Source organism: Aedes albopictus, chromosome 2, assembly GCF_035046485.1.
Source record: "Aedes albopictus strain Foshan chromosome 2, AalbF5, whole genome shotgun sequence".
NCBI lineage: Eukaryota > Metazoa > Arthropoda > Insecta > Diptera > Culicidae > Aedes > Aedes albopictus.
In genome coordinates this window covers 415,529,086-415,554,654 of record NC_085137.1, presented here as the reverse complement: position 1 = coordinate 415,554,654, position 25,569 = coordinate 415,529,086, and the positions used below count along the sequence as shown (strand labels likewise).

The 25,569-nt window shown below is 41.4% G+C and overlaps 2 protein-coding genes across 7 annotated transcripts in view; one reads left to right on the top strand and one right to left on the bottom strand.

Annotated features, from left to right (window-relative positions):
- The window catches only part of LOC109426813 (WD repeat, SAM and U-box domain-containing protein 1), a 398,043-nt gene that overhangs the window by 274,445 nt on the left and 98,029 nt on the right, over window positions 1-25,569 (top strand). The gene's annotated exons all lie outside the window — the stretch shown is intronic.
- LOC109426821 (uncharacterized) overlaps window positions 1-25,569 on the bottom strand; it is a 72,525-nt gene that overhangs the window by 40,447 nt on the left and 6,509 nt on the right. For all 6 annotated transcript variants that reach the window (XM_029869562.2, XM_029869561.2, XM_062853504.1 and 3 more), the window contains exon 2: window positions 1,728-1,871. In XM_029869562.2, the coding sequence (XP_029725422.1) occupies window positions 1,728-1,871 (144 nt within the window). The remainder of the gene's footprint in view (window positions 1-1,727; window positions 1,872-25,569) is intronic.

Below are 25,569 nucleotides of genomic sequence, written 5' to 3'. Positions count from 1 at the left end.
GTACATTTTTCAACATTCCATCAGGGATTCTGGGTTCATCCAGATTCCCCCCAGGACTTCTTCATTGATTTCTCCCAGATATTCTTCAGAGATTCATTCAAGGATTTTCTCAAGAATTCTTTCCGGGGGGACATGAATTTCTCGTAACACAGCTAATATCGTGCTTTCTGGTGCAAATAATCGTTGATGTGTAAGAATTTTATTTATTTATTTTAATATTTTTTTTTTAATTTTGTCAATTTATTTAATAATAAATGAATGAATAAATAAATAAATTTTCTGTGCGACTGTTTTTTTTATCTGTTTCGGCACTGTAGACTCATTTTTGGCCTTTTCAGACCCCCACCCCTCCCCCTGTAGACTCCACCGGAAGTGTGATGTACTCACTACTCCTTACTCAGCCTCTGTATCAGGTATCAGTAGGTCGGCTCTAGAGGCACGTTCTCCTCCATTTGTAGTTACAACGTGGCTGTCTGGCAAACTTTTGATTATTAGCATAATCAGTGAAGAGAATTGTCAGACAAAAGAGGCACAATACAAGCAACAAAGAAGACGCGGCGATTACTCTTTATCTCTACTGGTAACAGATCATGACATGATCTCGAAAATTTTTGTTGCAGACAAAACGGAAGCTGAATTTGTTGCGTACTTTTCAACTCGTGAATAATCAATTATTACTAACCTAAAATTGAAACTTTTTGATGATACATATTCAGTAGCGTTGCAGTGTTTACCGACTCGAAGCTACCGCTCGAAAATCACAATGGAAGGCTTAAAAATCTCTAAACTCGTGGTGTATGATCTTTGTCCTATTCTGTTCAAGTTGGGATAAACCTATGTCGCATTGGGTAGAATGTCGCAACAAATTCAGGTTGCGACATTGTCGTTATTGTTGCGCGATGGTTGAATTTTGATTCACTGAGCATAATGCATAAACTGTCATGCAAAGCTGACCGGTCAAACGCCGATTTTCATACATTATTGCCAACTTTGAATTATGTAACTCCGGTTTGCTTTGGTGAATTAAGCCCACATTTTAACACGGAACTACAAATATCTTCAGCCCGCGGCCACCTAATAAATGACAAAAGCATACACACACCTACTGTTTGCTTCCAATCTCCCGCAAGCTGCTCATTTGCATTAATAAATTTCTTCGGATTCCTATAATCAATTTCTGTATCTGCTGTACCGATAAATGAAGCATCTCATTTAAAATGCAACACGTTTATCATTAACTCATTTATCGCATTACCAACCGCGTCCAGATGTTGTTAATACCAGATGAAAAACAATGTTGTTCCCCCTACATACCACATGCATTGCATTGCTTTAGGGGAAATGAGAAAGACTTGCAGCAAGCATGTGTTCCATCTTTTGCGGTATTTTCCGATTCAGAAAAGATGTCGAATTATTAGTTTCTTGTGCGTGTTTCGTGTGCCAGGAAAACCTCACCGATATGATGGATGGTTTCCTTCTCGACGATCATTATTTAGAGATTGTTAGCGCGGACAGCAGCGCAATGGTGGTAATCGAATACTTTCAACAATCCATTCGTCACATCATCAGGAAAGTTATCGAAATGGAATGAATCGTTATCATTCGGACAATGATGCTTTCTATTTCGTTGAATTGTCATTTAGCACAGCTCCCGAAGACAATCGTGCTTTTGAACATCCGGACGAATTGATAGTTCCCACCACCGCAACAAATCAGCAGTTACTTACCCATCATTTCGTGCTTTTTCACCTCGAGGATGTTCTCCCAGTTGTCCAGCATGCGGCCGGCTTGTTCCTTGATGCACTGCATAGGGTTCGATCGGACCACGCACAGTACGCTTTCCAAGATTGCAGACGAATCGACTGATGCCTCTGGAAGGTGGAGAAAAGACGGTGGAAGAGAAAAGTTAGGTACCTACCAACATTAATCGTCAATACATGAAACATTATCGCGCCCATTAGTCGATATGGTGGAGGAGGTGGTTCGGGTTGGTGGGTGTTCACTCCACGCCGATTGTGGTAGAAACATTAGAAACGATTATAGCAGCCTTTGATGAGGCGGCAACGGCGCGGAAGTGTAGATGATACTGGGAAAAGGCTATCGCGAGTGGACCTATAGGTGCAGGCAGAGTAATCCGCGAGATGAATGAATCGTGGGCTTCGATACTGAGTACCTACCTTTGATTGATATAACAAGCGGAAAGTACCGCCGACGTGGATGATCTGTGATGTGGCCTTTGGGTTCGCTAGACTCTTTACTTTGACGCAGTACAAGAAAAAGATGTGTATATGATTCATCTGCTGAGATAAGAAAGCTTGTGCTCTCGATATGGACCAGTAGGTCTGTGCCAATAAGGGAGGAAAAAAAAAAAAAAAGCTTGTGCTCAACTGGAAAGATTATAACTTGTCTTACGCTTGTCAACGTATAGATAAGCGAAGCTAATCATAATCAAACATGATCGCGAATGTCAAACAACTTTTAAGTTTGTTTTTACAGTCTAGGTATGTCTATCATATATCATTGAAGAAAAACCTGCTCAGATACTCAGGTTCATTTTCTCTGTAATTCAAATTCGATTCGGGAGATCGTGGAAGTAGCTCTCCAGTATCCGGCATCAGCTAACCGGGACTCCTAGATGGTGTATGGCGCGCTCGATGGCGGTCACGCTGATGCTGTTGAACGCATTCTTCACGTCCGTCCACCATCGATAGACCCTTCCGGAAGCTGAACTGGTTATTCGAGACCCCAGAGTCATCTGGTTTCTCGGTATATGCCATCATCCTCGAAAATTAATCCGTTCCATAAGTTTCCCGGCGGTGTCCAGAGGCTAGGTGGTTTCCCGGGTTTGGGCAGCAGAACCAATCGTTGCATTTCCTACTTCTACGAAGGTTCCACTCTGTCTAGGCACATCTGCATTGCATGGCCATTCTGAACAAGGCTAGTCTCAATGGCCGTCTTGATGACTATTGTGTGGAATCCAGACTTCATCCAGACTCTGAATACCGTCCACATCAGCAGCATTGTTTAACTTAAGCTATTTCGCTATTGCGATGACCACGTAATTCGTTACCGGGGCGACCTCGCTCTTTCCATAAGGGACGGGCCCATGGTCTTATATCGTTGAGCGGAAACCATGTATACACAATCTTCTGCAGCATCTCGGGGGAGCGGTTTTTGGGGAAGCTGACGCGCCTTTCGTTTTGGGCATGATCACTCTGTAGGCATCACCCCAGGGGGTCGTGTTGGCTGCCTGGCAGAGATTTATGAAGCACGCCCGCTTACGCACCTTAATCTTTTTGTTCAGTGCCAGTTAAGCCACCCTGTAAGCCTCACTTTGCTCCATACTACCCACATCGGTTCGAGCTCTTTGCATCCTCCTTCTAACTCTTAGGCAGGATCCGCGAAGCTCTGCAATTTTTGGACACCACCATACCGGATTGCGTCCATTTTTAGGGGAGGGATCGTCTTGTCATTGCGGTGCCAGCTAGATCATCGCTGGATAGATCGTCGGTGTTACCTTCCACAAGCAGCCGCTCCACAAATGCCGGCTTATCGAAGCGCGACATCAGCCATCCTCGATAACTGTCGATGACCTTCGGCTGTGGCCGTCATCTTCCGTGTTCGTGTATCGTATCGCCAGATGAACACTATGCATGTACCCATCGTCGACCCTCCAGTCTGAGCTAGGGTTAATATTAGTGTTCACCGAGACGTGGCTTCACGCTGAACTGGCAAGTAACTATACTATCTACCGCTGTGACCGTAATCCTCGAACTAGTCAGATTCGGCGTGGCGGCGGCGTGCAATTGCTGTAAAATTGAAACTTAACTGTAAAGCTGTTCGTCTTGTAGACTGTGAGAGCCTCGAGCAAACTGCCGTGCAAATAATGTTCCCATATCATTCCATTTTCGTCTGTTCCGTCTATATCTGTCTTGAAAGCCCTCCTGATAAGTATACCAAGCACGCTGAATCCGTACAACAGCTTCTTGACATCGCAGCTCCTTGCGATACGATAATCTTCATGGGCGATTATAACTTGCCTGATCTGGTCTGGGATTTTGATGAGGATATGAATGGGTTCTTGCCAATCAATGCATCTACCGATCAGGAACTAGCCCTAGTTGAGTTCTTGCTCTCTAAAGGGCTCAAACAAATTGACGATCTGGTCAACGAGAATGGCAACCAGCTGTGAGTATAATTCTGCAAGCTGCGATTTAGACCTCGTGAACGCGAGATTGGATGCGGTGGATTGGTCGCAGCTACTAGATCTGCCAACTGTTGATGCAGCCGTATCCACTTTTTATGATAACATTTATCAAGCAATTGATTCGACTGTTCCGCTGAAAACCCACAGACCTACCACAGTTTTCAAACAACCGTGGTGGACCCCACAACTGCGTAATTTACCAGTGAAGAAAATTGTCAGACAAAAGAGGCACAAAACAAGCAACAAAGACGGCGCGACGATTTCTCTTTATCCCTACTGGGAACAGATAATGACATGATCTCGAATTTTTTTGCTGTAGACAAAACGGAAGCTTAATTTGTTGCGTACTTTTCAACTCGTGAATAATCAATTATTACTAACCCAAAGTCGAAACTTTTTGATGATAGATCTTCAAAAGAGTTGCAGTTTTTACCGACTCGAAGTTACCGTTCGAAAATCGCAATGCAAGGCTTAAAAATATCTAAACTCGTGGTGTACGATGTTTATCCTATTATTTTCAAGTTGGGACAAACTTATGTCGCATTGGATGGATTGTCGCAACAAATACAGGTTGCGACATTGTCATTATTGTTGCGCGATGGATGAATTTTGATTCACTGTAATTTACATAAATGTTTGCGTAAGGCACGAAAACGTTATTTTCATTGCCGGTCTCGAGAAAACAAGTATGCTGTTAAAATTGCAGAAGCTGAATACGAAAGCCTATGTGAAGTTCGGTTTCAGGAATATGTAAGTAATCTCCAGTGTTTGAGTCCAGTCAAACTCTTTCGTCGCAGCAGTATATCAACTAGCTACCTAGTTACAACATCCGTTTACCACAGTTCAACTTCAGCCTGGATACTGTGTGCAAAGCCCTCTGTGCAGTCGATGCTTCGAAAGGCCCTGGACCAGACCGTATACCGTCATCTTTCGTTAAAACATGCGCAGCCATTTTTCCAGATGCCTAGAAACTCGCGTCAGTTACACTGATTTTTAAGTCTGGAAGTATTCATGTGATTAATAACTCGATTCTGAATCGCTTGGCCAAAGTTTTGGAAGGTCTACTACAGTCAGTTTTTTTTACGCGGTTTTTATTTACGAGGTTTTTTTACGCGGATTTTTGAATAACGGGGTTTTCATTTACGTGAATTTTTAACCCTTTGAAACCAGATTTTTCCAATAGAGTTTTTCTACATATTTCTTTAGTTTTGGTGCTTAACCGCATAAAAAGGGTAGGATATGATGCGGATTATTTTTTCTGGATATCCTAGGTCATCCAAACTGTTCTTGAGTTTAGATCCTAAAGTCTACGGCTGTAACGGTAACTTCTTTCATTATACAAAGCTATGATTTGTGTTATATCCGTGAAAAGTTAAAGGAGATCATTTCTCATAAGTAAACAAGTGCTACCGAGTATGTTCGCAGTCATGATAAAACTGAACTTTTTTGTTTCACAGTTCGAGCTCAATGCTACTCGATAACTTAGAAGGGTTCGGACGTTTTGCCGAGTGGACGTTGCCACTACAGCCTTCCCCCTTAAAGTTTAAGCATTGAAATTATTTTCATTGTATTTAAATACAAAAACATATTTAACAAAATCCGTAGCATACGTACATATTAAACGTTTTGTTTGAACTTTTGAAGTTTAAGTTTCGAGATTGAACAATTCAAATATACAGAGTTAGATACTGATTAGATTTACAGCTTACAAAATACTATTTTGCTTAACTTTAAAATTCTTATAAACTGTTCGGCACACTATCAAGGAAGGTTGCATTTTTGTTTTCTGCAGCAGCTTCTTACAGCACGTAGTTCACCGGATTCTGAATACATCCTCCCTCAACGAACAAGAATCGTCCACGAAATCCATCGAATTTCCATGTGAATCCTCTCTGCATGTCTCAGCGCATTCGTGGTAGCCGTTGTACGGGCGTACGGTACCGTCCACTTTGGAACAGCGAACCAAATGTGATTAAACGATGCATCCATTCCATGCAGATTGTTGACCAAAAGAGGACAACATTAATACATCGCATCTATTCCGAAAGCGCCAGACGAAAACAACATCACTATGTGCACTATATGCAACGGATGAAATCACTGCGTAACATACAACAAAATGCACTTGCGTTTTGCTCTGCACTTCATCAAATCAATAAAAACAAAAGTCATCAGATGACAAAGCCCGCATATGCCAAAATCGAGATTTACCGATTTTACCACCCATGGCCACAGTTGACCATTAAATAAGATAATGATCGGTTTTTTCATTTTGAGCGGTTGTTGAAATGAAAATGGTCTCTCAAAATCTACATTACAAATGATGACCAAATCGGCACCTACATTTCAAAAGGGCGTAACTGCATTTCAAAACAGTGCCTTTTTTTGAAGCTGTGGATCGTATGTTATATTTCCCATGAAATCCATCCCCACTATCAGAAAGAGGGGGATTTTAGCTTTCTTTTAGTGCTTATAGATTGTCCAAAAGATTGAACATACGATCCACAGCTTTGAGAGAAGGCACTATTTCAAAAAGCAGTTACGCCCTTTTGAAATGTTGGTGCCGAAATGTGCAGTAAAACAAAAAGTCGTCCATTTCAATGGCTATAAAAAAACGCTTCTCCTTTTGCAAAGAAAAAATGGTGAGCACAAAAAAATAGTAACAAAAGGTGATATTTCACCATGGATGCTACACCGAAAAATTGCAGAAGGAAAAAAAATAACGACACATTTTGCTGGGATTTTTAATGCACCATTGTACAATAACAGTTGCCACAAAACAAGAACTACGTTCACTAAAAACGTTGAAAAAATCATGCCAAAAGCAATTTCAATTCGCTTTATTTTAGAGACTTTCAGCCTTGGGCTGGTTCATCTCTTTGAGAAAAGAGAGTTTATAATGACTCCCCTGGGCAGTTAAATTACATTAAATACAACAATATACAAAAAGTGTAAGTGTGATTCCTTAGCATATTCCTTTGCAGTATCAGTACGTGTTGCGGGTATTCTTCATCGGGTTGTTGTGGTACTTTGGTCGTTCTCCGTAATCAGCGTCATAATTCAGACGTAGGTCGTCATCGTTGTATGTACTAGTGTTAGCCAATGTAGCAGTTTAAATATGGTCAAACAGCTCAGCGTCTTTGAGGAAACGTATTGTTGCTGCTTCGCTTGCTGCGTCGTTGCATAGTGCATCTCGGATGGATCCAATGTTGTATTGCTTGCGAAGGTCATCAAATTTGGGACAGCTACTGATGAAGTGTTCTACGGAATTGGACATTCCGCAAAGATCACATAGTTTGTGGAAGTTAGATCCACCAGCCATGTTGTGGGACACTCGAGTGTGTCCCGTGCGAAGCCTTGAAAGAACCTTTTGGTCTTTATAACCTTGTGTGTCGGTCCATCTATCGGTGTCTCCTTTTATTTTGCGAATAAACGGATCTCTTCTATCGCTCCAGTCCTTGGCCCATGCTAGCCCGACAATGTTGTTGATCCACTTTTTAATGTCTTGTCCTGGAACGTTCTGCGTATAGCGCCTTCTATGCAGTCTACCTTGCATGCCAAAAGCAAATAAATACCGGCGGTCATGAAAAACACAAACGTTATAAAAAGGTAACTGGTTTTAGTGGTGCACTATCCTCAAAATACACCAAAATCACTGCACAAAATTTATTTAAAAAACACCAAAAGATCAAATATCAACTAGCGAACGAGGATGAAGATTTCGACCAATTTTATGAAGCTGTTTTTGCGTGCGGAATTGAGAAGAACACTAATTTTGTGAACCTCATCGTTGTGTTTTTAGTTTAATTTGATTAATTTTGTGTTTTGTGGGACTTTTATTGCATTATTTGTGTGACGAATGGCTAACTTTACACATTTAACAATAGGATATTGTGCAAAGTATATGGAGCTTTTGTTGTACCACTGTGGGTGAAGAGATTCACATGTAATGCCGACAAAGAACATTTTAGTGCAATTTTTTATCTATCATGTCCAGTAAGTCTTTTGAAAGTTAAATAGACAGTTTCAGATCAATCGGGATATCTTAGGTCGTCCAAACTGTTCTGGAGCTTAAATCCTAAAGTCTACGGGTGTACTGGTAACTTTTTTCATTCTACAAAGCTACGATTTGTAATCTATTATGTCCAGTAAATCTTCTGACTGTTCAAAACATCGACATTTCAAACTAAAAATATAACAGATGGCACTTTTTTGTGTGGTAGTAAAATCGAATTTTCTCGGTGAAGCAGTTGTTCCGGAACATAAGGTAAACATAGAAAGTTGTCCTTTCAAATTATTCTTGATTTCTATTCACTAACTTTTCACAAAACTATCCCGTTTTCTAACAATTTATGTTTTTCGCGATTTTTCCATACGATTTGACAGTTCTTGACCACCATGCTTCCGTGAGCTTGAGGTGAGAATTTGAGAAAGTTGAAAACCGAGAGTAGCACAGACGATGCATTGAATACAAGCGATGGTGTCGCCACCGGGCTGTCAGCGCTGGAAACTAGATGCTATAAAAGTTCTTGCATGCCATTTTTACTGCTGGCGCCAACTGGGAGCAATAAATAAAAATGTAAACAGCAGTCATCCCATTGAATACATTGTCACTCTACTCATTCGGGGGGCACGAAACACGAAAACACATAGGGAAACCAAGTGCATCCCAACAAACACTGAGGTGAGTTTGAAATGTCATGACAATTAGCCACTGTGTTTCTTAAGTAGTGTTTGTGTTAAGTGTGAAGCTCGATAATCCAAAGGTTATTAGTTCGATACTGAGGTGACAAGAATCTATTTTCGAATATTATTAAGTCGCATAAGATGCTATATTACGTTGCAATAGTGTACACCGTGCATCGCATAAGATATCGCTTCAAATCACACGTTATTATTTTTCCGTCAATGCACGTATAGCGCCTCCAATTTTGTACGCATAAGGCACTTTTACTGCATCCTATGCGATGTAACTCTACCGCATAAAAGTACGTATAACATGAACATAAACTTGATTATACGTGCAAATTGGTTGTCTGGGGACTCCAAGACTTTTTACAAGATTCCTCACGATCTCGCCGTTGCAAAGCTGAGCCGACTTGGGCTTCCTTCATGGATCGTTACCTGGATTAATTCGTATCTGTCCTCCAGAAAGGCCTTTGTCAAGATCCGTGATACAAGATCCGACGTTTTTGATATTTCTTCTGGTGTACCTCAAGGAAGCCTCTTGTGACCTCTAATTTTCATTTTATTTATAAATAACATGTGTGACCATTTGTGTTACTGCAAGCTGTTATATGCTGATGACCTAAAAATCTATCGCATAGTCAAATCAGTGCTGGATTGCTTCAGTCTGACTTTGACAGATTGACATCATGGTGTCGAATGAACGGAATGCAGACAAATCCATCAAAATGCAAAGTCGTCACCTACACTCCTAAGCAGGAACCGATTCCATTTGAGTATTCAATGAACTCTGCGATGCTGCAGAGAGTTTACTCCATTAAGGACCTTGGCATAACTCTAGATACCAAACTGAAGTACAATGAGCACACTTCTAAGACCATTGCCAAAGTCAATTCAACTTCGCGCTGCTAGCCTTTTATGGATTCCCGGACATAGTATTGATTATGGACGTAATAATCCTCTGGACACAGATCATGTGTCCAGAAGTTGATTTTAATAAGTGTAGAATAGAATTAAAAAAAAAGGATTAAGTATCGGTCTGTGTAGTTTTCTAACTAAAGATGTCAAATAAATAATACCAGGGCTCCAGAAGGCCACACCGTTCCTACTGTAGGTTATTTTGTCGCCTGCGTTCGCGACATCCACGTTCGGTCTAGCCATAGCTTCGAGAAGAGCCCAGCCTCTCGCGTTAGTCAAACGGCTACCCCAGTAAATCGCCCAGGCATTGAAGTCTCCATCGATGACAATGGCACTCAATCCCACTAGTGTACTTGTTAGCGAATCCAGCATAGACAAGAACTGGTATATCGGCCACCTCTAGGAGGGGCATAACAACTGCAGTAGTATATCCTGTTGATCTTCACTATTGCGAAGCCCTCGTGCGACGTGGAAACTATTTCCTAGACCGGAAAACGACCGGTTGTACAGATCGCCGCTTGCTTGGCCTTATCCGCTACAAAGTTCCCGTTATCGGGAGGGATGCGGTATGGGTCCGATAGTAGCGCAATGTTTGTACTTGACTCCGAGACTGACTGCCACAGCAACTGTTGTGCGGCTTAAGGTGTCTTACTGCATCACTACGTTTTCAAACGAATAATTGACTTTTTGCTTTTGAATGATTGTTTGCCTCGCATTTTTGAAGTGATAAAAAACTGTCAATTCTGCAGCAACGCAGCAGAAAAAGTATCATCGCAATCACTGCGAGTGAGCATATAGGATGATACTTTTTCATACGAATATTCGCTTTGGTGGCAGAGAATTATCACGTTTAAATTTTGAGGCTCATATCCAACATGGCTGCCGATGCTGATGATGCCGTAAAAAGCCTTAACAGTGGTTCAGGTGTAGCTGTATAACCTGCATTATCGTCGGTTTGTTAGACCTCTGAAGCGCTATAAAACGCTTCAAACGCTTCTCCCTGAAACTCCCGTAAAACTCACGCGAGAGCCTGTAAAGCCCCCTAAAGCGCATCTGAAACCTCTTGAGTCTGGAAATGACTTGACACGCCTCTGAATCCGCCGTAAAATTCATTTGAGAGCATATTAATACCCCTCAATAACTTCTGAAACCTTGAAACATCTTGAAACGCCTTGATTAAAAAAAATATCATTGTAGCTTATTTCAATTGACAGTAATACTTTCTGGAGGCAACTTTCCACTGAGGTGTCTGGACACCTGGGATGATTTTCGGCGTGGCAGTCGTAAATGCAATCAAACGATCAGATATTCTCCTTCATCCGACGTTTCGATGTGTATTACATCTTCTTCAGGGAATTCGAAGTGTTAATCGCATGCGTTTTGAAAGACTTTATGGAAGCATAATCCGTCCGAAAAACAATTTTAAAAACGTTGGAATTGACTTCTTGAACACTAGTTATGTTTTTGCCGAATTGTGCCTTTCAAAACGAAAGCGATTAACACTTCTAATACCCTGATGAAGATGTAATACACATCGATACGTCGGATGAAGGAGAATATCTGATCGTTTGATTGCAATTGCGACTGCCACGCCGAAAATCATCCCAGTAACACTTTCTGAAATTGTTTAACATTTTGAAATTGCTCAAGAACAAGTGAATCACCTTACTCGTCGACATAAGTTGAACTTCCGTGTAACCCTTCAGTTACTTCAACAAAGTTCAACAACCTCGAACCCAAAGGCCACAAAACTGTCCATCAATCATCATTCTTGTTGCTATCGCTTTATGAATCATCGGTAGGTACCTTGCAGTAACCAAAGGTCAGAGCTATTCTTGACTCATGCAAAACAGTCATTCCCATGTCAGACCCTAACCGACCACATAAAAGACCGCTGCACGTCTCACTTGACGAACGGTAAAAGACAGCGTATACGCTTCACGCTGCTCATCTTCTAAGCACCCGTCAATTGCCGTCAATTTGTCACTCGTCGTCGTAATTTTAGCGCCAGTAGACACGGTTCGGTTTCCTCGGAAGCGACCAAGTACCTACCAAGTATAGCTGGTCGGTAATTACCATAGAGGCATATCAATATGCGACAGTAACTTATACCGGGATGCATTTCAATTCGCAACAAGACATACCCAAGAACCGTAATACCAACGCAATTATACCTACTAGGGTTATTCACGAGAAAGCCCTCGCCATGTGGGAAGAAAGCATTAGAAAACAATCTGGAAGCAACTATTATAATTGATCCCCCTTGAAGCGAAGGTGGTGCTTATCTTGCCTGATACCGACTGATTTTTTGCGCCATATGGTTCTGCACAGCAAAACATAAACACGCACGTGTGGATGAAGTAGAAAAGGAAATCCGAATAGAACTCCTAACCGCCGGTACCACCGTTCAACCATAATTGAAGCGTTTAGATCAACAACAATCGATCGATGATCGATGAACGATGGAAGCGTAGATTGAAACTATGTAGGCATTTTATAGAGTGATCTTTGAAATGAGCCGTTACGGTGCGGCACCCGCAGATATCCCCCATTTTCGCGAATCGCAGGGAAAGGTTCAAGAGTGACCGTTAACAGTCTTTCTCTGTAGTGGTCGGTTGGGGGTTTAAAGTCCACTAGCATATAAATATATCGTACCCTCCAAAGCAACCGAACTTGTTTTTGAGATAGATCAGTGGTCCCCAAGTTCGCATAGCACACAAATTGGCCGGATTTCGTGAGAATCGTACCCCTGCTGTTGAGCACGGCTCTTCGCGTTACACCTTCCAGAGCAATGTTGAAGAGTAGGCATGAGAGTTCGTCACCTTGTCGCAGTACCCGACGAGATTAAAATGAACTAAACAGTTTACTGGATGCAAACTTTTAAACAGTTTTGCACAACGTCTATCGTTGATCAGTCTGGTCAGCTTCCAGGAAAGTCGTTTTCAGCAATTATTGCTGACTACACCTCAAATTGAACTGACATAATAGTGTGTGCATGCGCACACCTTCAAAGTGTAATTGCAGCGCAGGACCGCGTCGGATCGAGTTGGGGACTTGGGGTCTTCGGGACACTTATTATACCGTGTGAACAAGCTTAGAAACCACTGGCACACATTATGAATCCTAATGTAGCACTGAGTTCCCTCGGGAAAATGCAAACTGTTCCAGCTCTGCGCTACAAAACATGTTGGTTTTCCAGACGAAATTGATCACTTCGCACATCTTACCTGCTTCGGTGGAGGTGTGTTCTATTTGTTGAAGAAGCTTGTTGTTGATAAACAAGTCTCGGTACAATTTCTATATCGAACGACACCTCCAGCCTTGCATGCCGGAGTGGTGGCTCCCGTGAATGAAAGGGTGGTGAGGTGCATCATGCATCAAGTTGAGTGCGCCCATGCTTCCCTCACGCTTTTTGGATGCACATTTCACTGCGAGTTAAATGCATGCATAAGCAAGCAGCCAGCAACATGCAACTCGACATAGCGAGTACCAACTTACAAATGCGGATAAGTTGATGTGTCTGATGCCGTTTCACCCGAAGTAGGACGTACGGCGGGCTGTGAGGCAGTTTGTTACCCAGAGAGAAAATGGGACACCCCCGAGCCTGGGGGGAGTTTCGCAGTTTGGAGGTCACTTGGCCAACTTGTTCGGAGCCTGTTTTTTATGTTTTATTTTGGAGGCAAGCTCCATGAGGCTAATGGGAGATCGTGGTCACGCACATTATCGGGAATTGCAGGGAACATCGCACACGATGAAGAATGAAAAGATCGAAGTTTTTTACAATTTTACAATGGATACCGCGATACTTGGCTTACGTCAGCTGCATTGCTCAGTGGGGAGGCGCTTTGAGGTCAGATTGAAAGTGAAATTACTGGTGAGTACTGATGATGTACTAAAAACGTTTGTCGATATATTTTGATAAGTTGCCTTTTTTATTTGGCTATATAAAAAGAACTGGTACAATTAGGTGCATTTATCTGATACAGTTACAGTAGTTAAACCAAGCATATAGGGTTATCATCTGTTTGAAGGTCTAAGCCTATTTTGATGGTACAAGTGCCCCAAGACCTAGATGGAGAATAACGTGCCTCTGAAACAGACTTTGTGATACCCACTGATGATGTGATAGGTTTTTTTTATCAAATTCCCGTCCAGCTAAGCTCCGACTAATAATGATTGAGTTTATTCTTATAGCTATCCTAATGATGTCTCAAGGCCTCAGAGCCGTAGCGTGGTGCCATGGTGGCCTTGGCAAGCATCCATGTTGGTGCCCCACGGCAATCAGACATTGTTAATTTGCTCTTTTTTCAAGTTATAAGTACGTTTCCAAAATTTTCAAATATATGTACGAACACATTTTGCATTTCAAGAATCACACATACACCAGCACAATAATTAGAAACGACATTTCAGATTCCTAACGAACATGATATCTTCAGGAAATTTCAAGGATTTTTATTTTTTTTTGTTCAACTGAATTTTGTTTTCAAAAACACTTAATTGAGTTTCAGGGTTTGTCAGAAATCCCTAAACGGTTTATTTTACCAGTTTTCGGCGATAGGTTCAATTGGTTTTACCAGAAATTTCTTATAACTATACCAAAGGTTTCTTCTGAAGTTTAATCAAAATATTTCTCAGAAGATCTGTAAGAAAATGTTCGGTAATTTTCTGCTTGAATCACTGAATGAAATTATGCACGAATTTCTGAAAGAATTCCTGCAGGTATTCTGGAGGATCCGGAAGGTATTCCGGATTTCTCCGGAAATCTGTGAGAAAATTAAGCAAGATTTCCAAAGGAATTCATGGAGTAATTCTTGCAGGAATTCTTGGTGCAGTTCGTGAAGAAATGCCCGTAACAGTTTATAGAGGGCCACCTGAAGTATTTCTGCAAAAAAAAATATTTGGCAGAATGTTTTAAGGAATTTCTGAAAAAAAATCTGATGGAATTTCTGAAGGATTTAAAAAAAAAAACTCTGAAATGTTTCTGAAGGATTTTTTGTTCTCAAAAGAAACCTTTGGAGAAATTTTCGCAATGGCAGATTTATTAACGGAAAACCTGGAGAAATTTTTGAATGAATTCCTAATTGATGGTTTTCTGGAGGAATTTATAAGGACATGAAAAGTTTTCCAGTAGAATTCTAGCAGAAATTTGTGGATCAATCCCTTGTGAGCTTGGAACAATTTCAGAAGGTATCAAATGAAGATTCTCTAAGCGATGTGCAAAATTTCTTCTTTCTGTAACGGAATCTATATATGACTTTTTGATGGAAACTTTTGTCGAATATCTAAGGAAATCTAAAGAAGACTTTCTTTAAGAAATCTTTGAAAGAATTCTCAGGGGCATTTAGAGTGATTTCTAAAGGAATCTCTGCAGGCTTTTCCAAAATTTCCAGAATCATCCTTAACCCTAGTCGTCTTCTTCTTCTTCTTTGTGGCTCTACGTTCTCACTGGAACTTGGCCTGCCTTATCATCAACTTAGTGTTCTTTGAGCACTTCCACAGTTATTAATTGAATATATAATAATATAATGCTCTTGAGCATTCTTTGCCTGCCATTTCATGAATTTGTATATTGTGAGGCAAGGACAATGATACACTATGCCCAGGGAAGTCGAGAAAAGTTCCCGACCAGAACGGGAATCGAACCCGCCGTCTCCGGATTGGCGATCCGAAGCCTTATCCACAAGGCTAACTGGAGACCCGAGCAAAGTCTGACAGCAAATTGAAAACAAATTTTGATGTTGTGATATTGCAAATTATGATAACTCAGGTTGTTATCGTTTTGGTCTTTTTAACGGTTAAAACATCAAAAATGAGTGCAGAAAAAACAGCAAGTTGAAAACAATTCCTGCTATCAGTGATAGCAAATTGATAACTGTTTTTGCTATCAGTACGAAATAATGGAAAAAATCGATAAATATAGGGATTTTTCGAATGGTATGAAATCCTGAATGCCATAAGATAATTACACTAATGATATACTCTTAGAGTTGTTATACGAGGTTGCCTAGAAGTTTTAAAATAACGTAAAAACTTTTTTTTTTATAACAGTTGAAGTGACAGCAAAACGATATCTATGTAAATTTGAAATCAAATTTAATCAAGACAAACGGATATCAAAATGTGATATCAATTTGCTGCTGAATACAAATCGAGTTTTCGATTTGCAATCATTTTGTTGTTAGACTCTGCTCGGGGACCCAACCCTAGTCGTGTATTAGGGTAATTATGAACTTTAGCTAATGCACGTAGAAGATAAAGATATTTTTACAGGAATCTATTGAAATATTATTTAAGAAAATTTTTGTAAAAATATCGAGAGGAATGCCTTGGCTAATTTCTGAATAAATTCCTAGATAACTTCCTGAAAATCTCCTTGGAGGAATTTTCACGAAAACTTTCAGGTAGAAAATCCAGAAGAATTTTTGAAGAAGATTCTAAGAGAATTTATGGAGAAATTCTTTGAAAAATAATTTTTTTTGAAAGACTTTCAGGAAGAAACCCAGCAAAAAAAAACCTGGTGAAATTTATGAAGAAATTCCTGGAATATTTCATTCGTTTTGAGCAGTGGCGTCTCGTAACCTCACTTTCTACCTGTTCAACGTCCTAAAACTTGCATTTGCAGAGAATTAAGGATCAGAATCAAACTTTAAAATCGACTGAAACGACTATTCTCGTCATTTTATACAAACTACAAGCTTATTTGATGAGAAAATTCGAGAATTTGCGTTCATTGAACAGGTAGATTTGAGGTTAGGGAATCTCCACTGGTTTTAAAGGAATGAAAATAATAAAAACTCACTGATAGTTTTGTGGGTGAATATGACTTGGATGATTTCTATTAGATTTACAAGAGTTTATTGAGCCCAAAGAAACATTTACTGGTACCGTCAAATGGGGTAACTTGCAACACTTTTCGACTTTGAAGCAATATCATTGAAAATCTAAACATTTGAACCATCCTGTAAAGCATCGTGTACGCTAATTACCCAGAGTAGAATGCTATGTAGCAATTGATTTATCAAAATATGTTGTTACCTAATCAGGAGGTGCGAAATACATGCTTGTTGCAAGTTTCCCCATCTGTGGGGTAACTTGCAACACAGAACATGAAGTTAAGTTAGCTATCATTAAACAGCACTAACATTCTAGTGCTTAGTCGTATTGTAAATTTTTGATGTAATGCATGAAAAATGCATTGTTAAGATGTACACTAATCAATTGACATATATTTTTTCATGCAAGTGAGAGTATATCGTTTAACAACAGGTCTTACGTCCCTCAAATATAAAATATATATGGATTTCGTGACATAGTACTCGTAACAAAATGTCAACAATGATAATTGACATTTCTTGAAAAGGTAGAGTGAGTCATCTTTAAGTAGTTTCCAGTTTGAAGTGGTGTTTGACAATTTCTGCTAAAATAACATGATTGAAACACATCTGTTGAACTTTGTAAATATCAAAGTCGTTAATTTGGGTACTCAGCTGAAATAATTTAGTCCATCTACGTTCAGAATTGATGTTGGTGATTGTTTTAAAGCGCCCATAAACTAAATTAAACTTTTAACAAGATGTAACATGAATGAAACTCCATAATATGATATATCCTAGCAATGTTGGAAAATCACGTTCAAAAAAATGTAAAAAATGAGTTGTCATTTGAAAATGAACTCGTTACGTAATCAAGAAATGATCCGTTTTGGTTATTTCTGTCAAAAATATCGTGAAATGAAGATAAACAATAGAAGGTTTTGTCAAATTCAACTGCTGCAAGTTACCCCCATAGTAGTTGACGAATATAATAATGATTTTTTACATGACTTAGTCGATAAGTTAATTAAACTTTTATCGTTTAGTTAAGCTTACTATTAGGTACCCTAACTACAACCAAGGTCATCAGACTTATCGCACTTACCATAGAAGAGAGGTGAAACACGATTCTCATACTTGTTTTTATGGCATAAAATGAGCAAACCGTTTTAACAGTGTAGCTTAACAATAAACAAAGAATCAAAACTAATTTTTCCACTAAATCGATCTTTGGTATACATAATCTCTATAACCGAAATAGAAGGGCATTTTGAGAAGAGAATTTTGAATTTTTGAGAATACGAAAGAATGTAAAAAACACATAACACAGCGTAACAAAAATTTACTTTTTGTTTGTCTCAAGAGCAAACTTATGTGTCTCCGAAGGATTTTGGGCCGCTGAATCCGAATCTGGGCTCAGATTTGCTCTAACACGTCACAATTTTGAGCTATACCTCAATTTATAGGGCAGAATATGCGATTTTGGGCTTTTTTTGACAGCAAGCCATTAAGCAAGGAAATATTTTTTTTAAGCAATCAAAAGGTTAATTGGTCAATTAACATCTAAATTAACGACTCATACAAAATATTTCGTTTCACCTAATCAAATTCGATAGTTTTAAGCGCTTTATGTTAGGTACGATATTTCCCATACAAGTCACCCTCCAAAAGTTGCATGCAAGTTTTCATACTAACATAAAATGCTAAAATATATCGAATTTGATTAGGTAAAACGAAATATTTTGCATGAGTCGTTAATTTAGATGTTAATTGACCAATTAACCTTTTGATTGCTTTAAAAAATATTTCCTTGCTTAATGGCTTGCTGTCAAAAAAGCCCAAAATCGCATATTTTGCCCTATAAATTGAGGTATAGCTCAAAATTGTGACGTGTTAGAGCAAATCTGAGCCCGGATTCGGATTCAGCGGCCTGAAATCCTTCGGAGACACATAAGTTTGCTCTTGAGACATAAAAATGTTGCGCTGTGTAATCAATCATAGAAACTAGTGGAATATTGGTAACATACCAGGAAACAATAGCATCCTCTTTGCTTAGACCTTTTCGCCACTCCTCTGAAGCTGGCGCCCTTGGCGGGGGGCAACCTGGTCAAATAGGCTTCCATTACATTGTGAAAGAGCTGAAATGTCCTTAAAATAACAAGATTGAATGGTTATTCCTCTAATTCTGTTATCGTCTAATCTACGCCTATTTCGGGCAGAACCTGAATTCTTTTTCCGGCACACCTTCGACATGACATTATGGTACTATAAGATGGTCAAAAATGGTGTTCGAATAGTCGGTCAAATCAAATCATGTGTTCAAAGTACATAATTTTAAGCAGAAAGCTTTTAAATTAAGATGGATGGATGTAGGTTTAGAATGACGACCAAAGTATTTCGATTAATATTTTTGTCCACCAGATCATAATACGCCATAATAGTGTAACGAAGAAATCTTTCTCTGTGGTTGTGAAATACGATGTTTTGTATGCAGAAAATCCACGTACACATTTGCTTACATCCTCCCCAGACGAAGACAACTTGTTGTTTACATTTTACCGACGAGAAAAAAAAGTGATTTATGTAATTAGCTGAACAGTTTTTGATGCATTCTTTGAAATCCAACTTTGAAGTGCCACAGAGGTTTTGTGAGATGTGATTTGAACTTACCTTACCTTACCGTTCAGGCTAAGGCCGGAATGGCCTCTGCTGTACATAGTAGCCGTTCCATCCCACTCGGTCCATGGCTATTTGTCTCCAGTTTCGCACTCTGCGTCGGATCCGCAGATCGTCCTCCACTTGGTCGACCCACCTAGCTTCCTGCGCTCCACGTCTTCTTGTACCGGTCGGATGACTCTCGAGAACCATTTTAGTCGGGTTGCTATCCGACATCCTGATGACGTGACCCGCCCACCGTAGCCTCCCGATTTTCGCGGTATGGACGATGGTTGGTTTTCTCAGCAGCTGATGCAGCTCGTGGTTCATTCGCCTTCTCCAAGTCCCGTCTTTCATCTGCACTCCGCCGTAGATGGTACGCAACATCTTCCGTTCGAAAACTCCAAGGGCGCGTTGGTCCTCTGCACGTAGGGTCCATGTTTCGTGCCCATAGAGGACGACCGGTGTAATCAGCGTTTTGTAGATAGTTAACTTCGTGTTACGGCGAACTTTATTCGATCGTAGAGTTCTGCGGAGTCCAAAGTAAGCACGATTTCCTACCACAATGCGCCTCTGAATGTCTCTGCTGGTGTCGTTGTCGGCGGTCACCAGTGAGCCCAAGTACACGAATTCTTCAACCGCCTTGATTTCATCACCGTCGATATAAATTCGGGGTGGCGGGCGCTCTGATTCCTCCCTGGAGCCCTTTGCCATCATGTACTTTGTCTTTGACACATTAATGACTAATCCGATTCGCCTGGCTTCACTCTTTAGTCGGATGTACGTTTCCGCCATCGTCTCGAATTAACGAGTAATTTGTAAATTGTAATCAATATCATCAGCGAAACCAAGCAGCTGAACGGACTTCGTGAAAATCGTTCCAATCGTGTTAACCCCCGCTCTCCTAATTACACCCTCTAAAGCAATGTTGAACAGCAAGCACGAAAGACCATCACCTTGGCGTAACCCTCTGCGAGATTCGAAGGGACTCGAGAGTGCCCCTGATACTCGAATTACGCACATCACTCGATCTATCGTCGCCTTGATCAATCGTATCAGTTTATCCGGGAATCCGTATTCGTGCATAATCTGCCATAGCTGTTCTCGATCGATTGTATCATACGTTGATTTGAAATCGATGAACAAGTGATGTGTGGGCACGTTGTATTCGCGGCATTTCTGCAACACCTGGCGGATTGCAAACATCTGGTCCATTGTAGCGTGTTCACCCATGAATCTAGCCTTATATTGCCCCACGAATTCTCTTGCAATCGGTGATAGACGGCGGCATAAAATTTGAGAGAGTATCTTGTAGGCAGCGCTCAGTAGTGTGATCGCGCGGTAGTTCCCGCAATCCAACTTGTCGCCCTTTTTGTAGATGGGACACACGATTCCTTCCATCCATTCCTCCGGTAATACTTCCTCCTCCCAAATCTTGGTAATGATCCAGTGTAGTGCTCTCACCAGTGCTTCTCCACCGTATTTTAGAAGCTCGCTTGGTAGTTGATCTGCTCCAGCGGCTTTGTTTTTTTTTCAACCGGCCGACCTCCTCCTCAATCTCTTGGAGGTCAGGAGCCGGAAGTCTTTCGTCCTGTGCACAAACTCCAAGATCTGTTACCACGCCACCTTTGGTACTTGCAACGTCGCCATTGAGGTGCTCATCGTAATGCTGCCGCCACCTCTCGACCACTTTACGCTCGCTCGTGAGAGTATTTCCGTGATTATCTCGGCACATGTCGGCTTGCGGCACAAAGCCTCTGCGCGAGCGGTTCAGCTTCTCGTAGAACTTTCGTGTGTCCTTAGCGCGGTACAGCTCTTCCATCGCTTCGCGATCTCGTTCTTCCTGCTGGCGCTTCTTCATCCGGAAGACTAAATTCTGCCTGTTCCGCGCTTGTTTGTAACGTGCCTCGTTCGCTCTCGTACGGTGTTGCAGCATTCTCGCCCATGCTGCATTCTTCTCGTTTTTCAACTGTTCACATTCGCCGTCGTACCAGTCGTTTCTGTGATTCGGAGTCGCGAAGCCTAGTGCTGTAGCCGAGGTACTACCTATGGCGGATCGGATGTCCCTCCAGCCATCTTCAAGTGTAGCTGCGCCAAGCTGCTCTTCCGTTGGTAGGGCCACTGCTAACTGCTGCGCGTAGTCTTGGGCCACTTCTACGTTACGAAGTTGCTCGATGTTGAGCCGCGGCGTTCGACTTCGACGCGTGGTGATAACTGTCGAAAGTTTTGAGCGCATGCATACAGCGACTAAGTAGTGATCCGAATCTATATTCGCACTGCGGTATGTGCGGACGTTGGTTATATCCGAGAACAATTTACCGTCGATTAGAACGTGGTCGATTTGGTTTTCTGTTTGATGGTCGGGTGATCTCCAGGTGGCTTTGTGGATATCTTTGCGGGGGAAGAAGGTGCTTCGGACTACCATACCACGGGAGGCTGCAAAGTTTCATTCGATACGGCGTGCAGGCTGTTTCGCCCGATTACCGGTCTGTACATGTCCTCGCTTCCTACCTGCGCGTTCATGTCGCCGACAACGATTTTCACGTCACGCGGCGAGCAACCATCGTATGTTTGCTTTAACTGCGTGTAGAACGCTTCTTTCTCGTTATCAGGTCTCCCTTCGTGTGGGCAGTGGACGTTGATGATGCTGTAGTTGAAGAAACGGCCCTTAACTCTTAACATGCACATCCTTGCGTTGATCGGCTGCCACCCGATCACACGTTGTCGCATCTTGCCCAACACTAAAAATCCTGTTCCCAGTTCATTGGTTATGCCACAGCTTTGGTAGAAGGCAGCCACTCGATGTCCGCTTTTCCACACTTTCTGTCCAGTCCAACAAAGTTTCTGCAACGCCACGATGTCAAAGTTGCGGGGATGTAGTTCGTCGTGGATTATCCTGTCACATCCTGCGAAACCTAGTGACTTGCAATTCCATGTTCCAAGTTTCCAATCGTAGTCCTTATTTCGTCGCGTGGGTCTTTGCCGATTGTATCGAGTCGTATTTTCTCCTATGTAATTCGTAATGGGGATTTTTACGAGTAGCTTATTGGGCCTACGCCAACACACCTGTCTCGCCGGAGGGCCATCGTGCCAGTTCTGTTTAACATTCCAACCAACACTGGGACGACCACGCTGGTGGGGCTACCACCTTGGATCTAGTTGGGCGTGGTGCAGCATTTCGTACTCAGCCGCTAGATGCCAGAACAGACGCTGTGATTTGAAGGTTGGTTCAAAAAGTGAATCTGACGAAGTGAAAATTGAACGGTGATGAAGAACAAATCGACTAGCGGCTGCTTTGAGGCGGTTGCCTTCGTCGTATGCAAAACGACAAAGATTTTCAACTCGTAAATGGATAGAAATTAAAACGTGAAATTTCGCGTAATTGTTCCATTTCTAGTGCTATAAAGGCTGATTATTGGGTCGAGGCCCGTGGCGCAGTAGTCCACACGTTCGCATCATAAGCGGATGGTCATGGGTTTGATCTCAGCCCCGGCACTTGCAATTTTTCGTCAGTTGCTTTTTCCTCCGAAAACAGCTGACATCTGACCCTCTTCGGAACATGTAGCTCTAACGCACCCGGAATTTGGATATTGGCGAACCGCAACTCATAATGGACGACCCCCAATCGGACTGGAAAGTAACAGCAGCCACACATCAACATCATCGTGCTCATCATTCTACCGCGGACAGGGTAGAAAAGTGAAAGTAGTACAAAGGCACCAGTTCGATATAGTAGAATTAGAATAGAATACATTCAGGCGCTGTACAAAGTGTAAGTGCAGCTGCCAATTGGAATCGTTCACGCAGTGCCCTAGTGAACGTGGACAAAAGAGGTGGTAATTAAAAACGGGCTGGTTATTGATAGTCTACATCTTTTTTGCTTCCATCTGAAGAGCCATTGGCAAAGATTGATGTCTATTTCACGTCTGATATGACGGGAAGCAGTACATATGACGAAGTAGATTTCTACCTTACAAAATTGCAGATTATTTTATTTTTGATCAGCATCTCAAACGAAAGGCGACATTAGAAAAAAGAGATGGTTGCAACCAGGCCTGCTATGAGGCTTTTCTTGTCCGCAATCAGAAGTCTGGGAAACAAGGTCCATCTGACTACGTCACGTTAAATTGGAAATTATTTTAAAACAAGTTAAGATGTAGTGATAAAGAGGGGAAAATGAACAGACGGCCGTCGTTCAAATTTCAATTTAGAAAAGGTCAAATCAAACATAAATGTTCGAATATCGCCACAGTCACACACTTCAAGAGAGAAAAGAGAGAAGATAACAGGAAATAGAAATTCAAGATTATCTAACGGATTTCGTCTGTAACTTATCAGTCTCATGTATGTTTTATGACACGTCCAATTTGTTATCAAACCAACAGCCTTACAAAACTACAACCGGTGTCTACCAGCTATCACCGTTCGCCAATCTTTATTTCCTGTAATTTAAGCAGCACACGCACCACATTTCTCATTAGTATCCCTGGCGGTTTTCTTTTTACCTTAATCGCTTGGCCGGCACGTTCCACGCTGACCCATCCTAACACACGACATCAGAAAAACACTTCGCACATAAATTCGAACCGAAACGAAATTTGCCAGATTTGCGATGCTCCAGTTTACTTTTATTGCACGTTTGCTATGCTGTTGTTAGATCTCATCGAATTGGTTACGATGGTCAAATTTGTCCTCGTCCGCTTGTCACCCAGACCCACCACCACTACCGTGGTAAGCACCGTTTAGTCCGGGGCATTTATCTTTTTTTAATCGTACCACGTACCCTCTTTAAGATACCGGGCGTAGGTAGTCTTCGACAAAGTGCGTTCCGGGTGAAGACCGCGCGCGGTTTTCCAATTACTATACAATTCGCCGACAGCGAAACTTTCATCTTAGTACCTTTGGTCCGCCGAATCCTCTGCACCGAGGCGAGTGTCGATCAGTTGTTCGCCTTTGTCCCCTGCTACCTACGCCCTCCAAAAAAGGCATGTGTATCCCAATAAGTATACGATGCATGTAAATAGCTATACTTTCAATTTCAATCTCACCTCAGTCGTAAACAAGCGAACGACAAATGGTTAGTTCGGTACACGCATCGATTCGGTCATCCGCGCCTATATGTATTGTTGCTATTACCGCACAAAATCCGGCCGCACGCGGAATCCGGACGATGAACGACGAAAGTGAAGAAAGCAACGACTCTTTAAATCTGACTGAGCACACGGTGGCCAGGCCAAGCCACCACTCACGGCTAGTGGAAGCGGTAAGGTCGTGGCCATTAGCAGACATCATTTTGCCCGAGTCACAGTCGTCATCGTTTTGTTGCCCCGAAACTTGCTGCAGCAGACAAACAACTTAAGCGAATTCGCTTGGCGTCTGTCTATGTATGCCATTAAATCGATTGAGGTCCGAATTCATCGTCTTGACGACTCAGATTGAGCGGGCATACCGCTGCAGTCTATGCACACTGTTTTTTTCTCTTTCTTCTGAACGTTGATGGAGGTGTACGCCTAATTATCCGGATGAGTTACGACATGCGGAATCACCTGGCGATGATGTGATTCGTCTAACATCGAGCTGTTTGCTTGAACTTTCCGGTGGAAGTCGTTGCGGTTTTTGTCTGCTGAAGCTGAAGATGTTACAAATTTCACTTGCAAGTGGGTGTGATCTTGTTGAATCGTTTTTAGGCGGAAGTTTCACCTAATATATACGATGACAGGTTTAGGAAGTTCATTGGGAAACGTGTTTGAATTGGTTCAAATAATCAAAATTAATAAAATTCATAGTTTTCCTGTCTTAGCAATATGAAAACAGTTGCAGTTTCAGAATCAATTCACAATTTTATTAGTTATCTGCAATAGTCAAGAGAGGATATGCTGTAGAAAGTGCAAAGATTTGCACAGTTGAAACTTTTGCATTGGCTTATAATGTGATTCAATTGTGTTTTTTTTTTAATTTAAAAAAATATGATCTTAAACAATGATTGTCTTACTTACACTCCTGATCGAAAATTTGGGGTCACACCCTCAAAAACATGTCATTTTTTTAGGCCCATATCTCTGCCAATTTGCATCCGATTTCGAACCCGTAGGCCTAATAAGAAGATAATAAGTCAAAGAATCTTTTAACATGATTTAAATGGAAGTTTTTCAAAAATGTTTGTATGTAAACATAAGCAAAAGTTGCCAAATTTTCTTAAAATTGAATGTAAACTTACGTCAGTGTCGCTGGAATTTGAGTCGACCAAATTTTAAGGTGAGAGCGGAATGTAATAACTTTTTTTTCTAG